Source organism: Anneissia japonica, unplaced genomic scaffold (assembly GCF_011630105.1).
Source record: "Anneissia japonica isolate Jap-2015-1 unplaced genomic scaffold, ASM1163010v1 scaffold287587_len645178_cov120, whole genome shotgun sequence".
Lineage (NCBI taxonomy): Eukaryota > Metazoa > Echinodermata > Crinoidea > Comatulida > Comatulidae > Anneissia > Anneissia japonica.
The window spans coordinates 467,673-469,929 of NW_022718938.1; the positions used below are offsets into that span (position 1 = coordinate 467,673).

A 2,257-nucleotide genomic window follows, 5' to 3' on the forward strand; every position below is an offset into this window, starting at 1 on the left:
ATTTATTCACTTCCCTGCTCCAGAGGGTGCTATGTATGTTAACTTGCAATACTGTGTGCTTTGAACATCACATCCCTCCTTTTGTTGAAATTAAAGTATACCCCATTATTCATGATTAACTGTGTTCAATGAATATCAATAAGATGCTATACAATACTTTTGTGTGAGATCTCTTCATAAGAATATTGATTATTTTTGCCTAACTCATAATAAAACAACATTGTTAGATTTGAAATATTCTTGTTTTGATTGTTATGATTCGTTTTTAAGCAAAAAAAAAAATTCAAACAAATTATAGTTTTAAAATAAGACTGTATGAATACATCTGTATTAGTGTGGTTATAATTCTTGTATCACTATAATTCTTAAACAATATTTTTTTTATGACAACGTTTCATGCAATATCCAATCAGTCTATAAAATTACTATATGAATCAATGTTCTTTAAAAAAAATAAGTTCTGTAAAAACAATAAAACTGATTGGTAAGTATTCATTCCCAGTTCAATAAAATGAAATCACAATCAACTATTGATCAATATCAGCTCATGATGTATTTAAAGTTCAATCAACGCAATCAAGATATCAATCAGTGTTCATTCATTCATGACAATGTTGAAGGTTTAACCAACATGAGTTACATAGTCTTGAAGATAAGCTGGACGCTTCCTATTCGGCTTTGGTGACTCAGCTTCATCTTCAGCAAAACTAATATCTCTCTTTTCAGCTTCAGTTGTGGATTCACACTGATCTCCAATCTTCTTGAAGAAGATGAATTTCGTGTTACAGAATGATCACCACTTGCAGCTGAGATCATCGAACCCTTTTTCTTTGTGATGACATGTGGTTGAGGGTCATAAGGTGTCTCCATCTTGCTCTTTCTACAAATGCGTTTAACCAAGACCACATCTCCGTCTTTCAATGAAGACGGCTGAACATACGATTTGCTATCAGCCTGCATTTTCATCTTTTCCTTTGCTATTTCATCTTTCGTACGCATTTCTGTGTCCTCTGGTGTCGTGACAACCCCTGGCAGTTTAATGTGTAACGGTCTAGAGAACAATGCGGTTGCTGGTGGTACATTGGTACTTGAGTGTGGTGATGCACTATAGTTGCGAAGAAATCTGAACATTTCTTGTTTCCAGTTTTTACCTGCTGCTATGGAAGCCTTGATGACTTTCTTGATGGTCTTCATGAAGCGTTCTGCCTCACCATTCGCCCTTGGCCAGTATGGTGTGATTTTACGACGTTTGAAGCCTAGATCATTTGCGAAAAGCTGGAAATCTCTACTGTTGAATGGTGATCCATTATCGGATTTTAGCACATTTGGTACACCAAAAAAGATTTTATCAATTCTTTGAATGACAGTTGCAGCACTAACTAATTTGATGACTTCTACTACAGGAAATCGAGAATAATCGTCGATTATGACGAGATGATATGCTGAAGGCAATTCATCCAAATCAATGCTTAACTCCTTCCATGGACCTTTTGGTAACTTGGACATTAGTAGGGGTTCTTTGCTGGGTGTGGCTGTTGCTGCCTGACATTGGATACAACTTTTAACAACCTGGTCAACTGCTTTGTCTAGCCTTGGAAACCAAATTTTCTCACGAAGTAGGGCTTTTGTCTTTACAATGCCCATATGACCTCCATGAGCAATGCAAACCGCACGATCCTGCAACACCAGTTTTCCATTGCCACAAACGGCTAATTCGTGTTCCACTTTTTCACAGCGGGTGTAGAACTGTGAGTTGACTAATGGGTTTGTATGTCCGCGATACCATTTTCCGGATTTTGTTTCTTGCATAACAGCTTTCAGCGTTTCATCTTCTGTTGCTAATTCTATTTAATCTATGGTGATTGCTTTAGGGGGTGGATGTGGCTGTTATGTAGTTTATGTATTCTTCGGCTATTTTCTCCTCTCGGCTCGTTTTGACTCGGGCCTTGTACGGGTGTCTAGATATGTAATCAGCTGTGTTATGATCTTAGCATCATAAGGCTGAAGTCTCATTGCCCATCTTCCAAGTCTTGGAGGAGGAGTAGAGTTTGGATTCCCATAGATAGATACTAATGGCTTATGATCGGTGATGATAGTGATTGGTTTTCCATGGATGTATATGTGAAAATGTTCACAAGCCCAAATAACTGCAAGACTTTCTCGCTCTGTTTGTGAATATCTCTGCTCAACTTGCGAGAGGGCACTGCTTGCATATGCTACAACATAGTGAGTTTGAGGATCAGCAGGGTCTACTTGC

At 37.9% G+C, this 2,257-nt stretch overlaps 1 protein-coding gene across 1 annotated transcript; it reads right to left on the reverse strand.

Moving 5' to 3' along the window:
• Window positions 1–636: 636 nt before the first annotated feature.
• Window positions 637–1,809, reverse strand: LOC117110660 (uncharacterized protein K02A2.6-like). The gene has a single exon (XM_033253419.1). The coding sequence runs from the start codon at window positions 1,807–1,809 to the stop codon at window positions 637–639; it is 1,173 nt and encodes a 390-aa protein (XP_033109310.1).
• Between the last annotated feature and the right edge of the window lie 448 nt (window positions 1,810–2,257).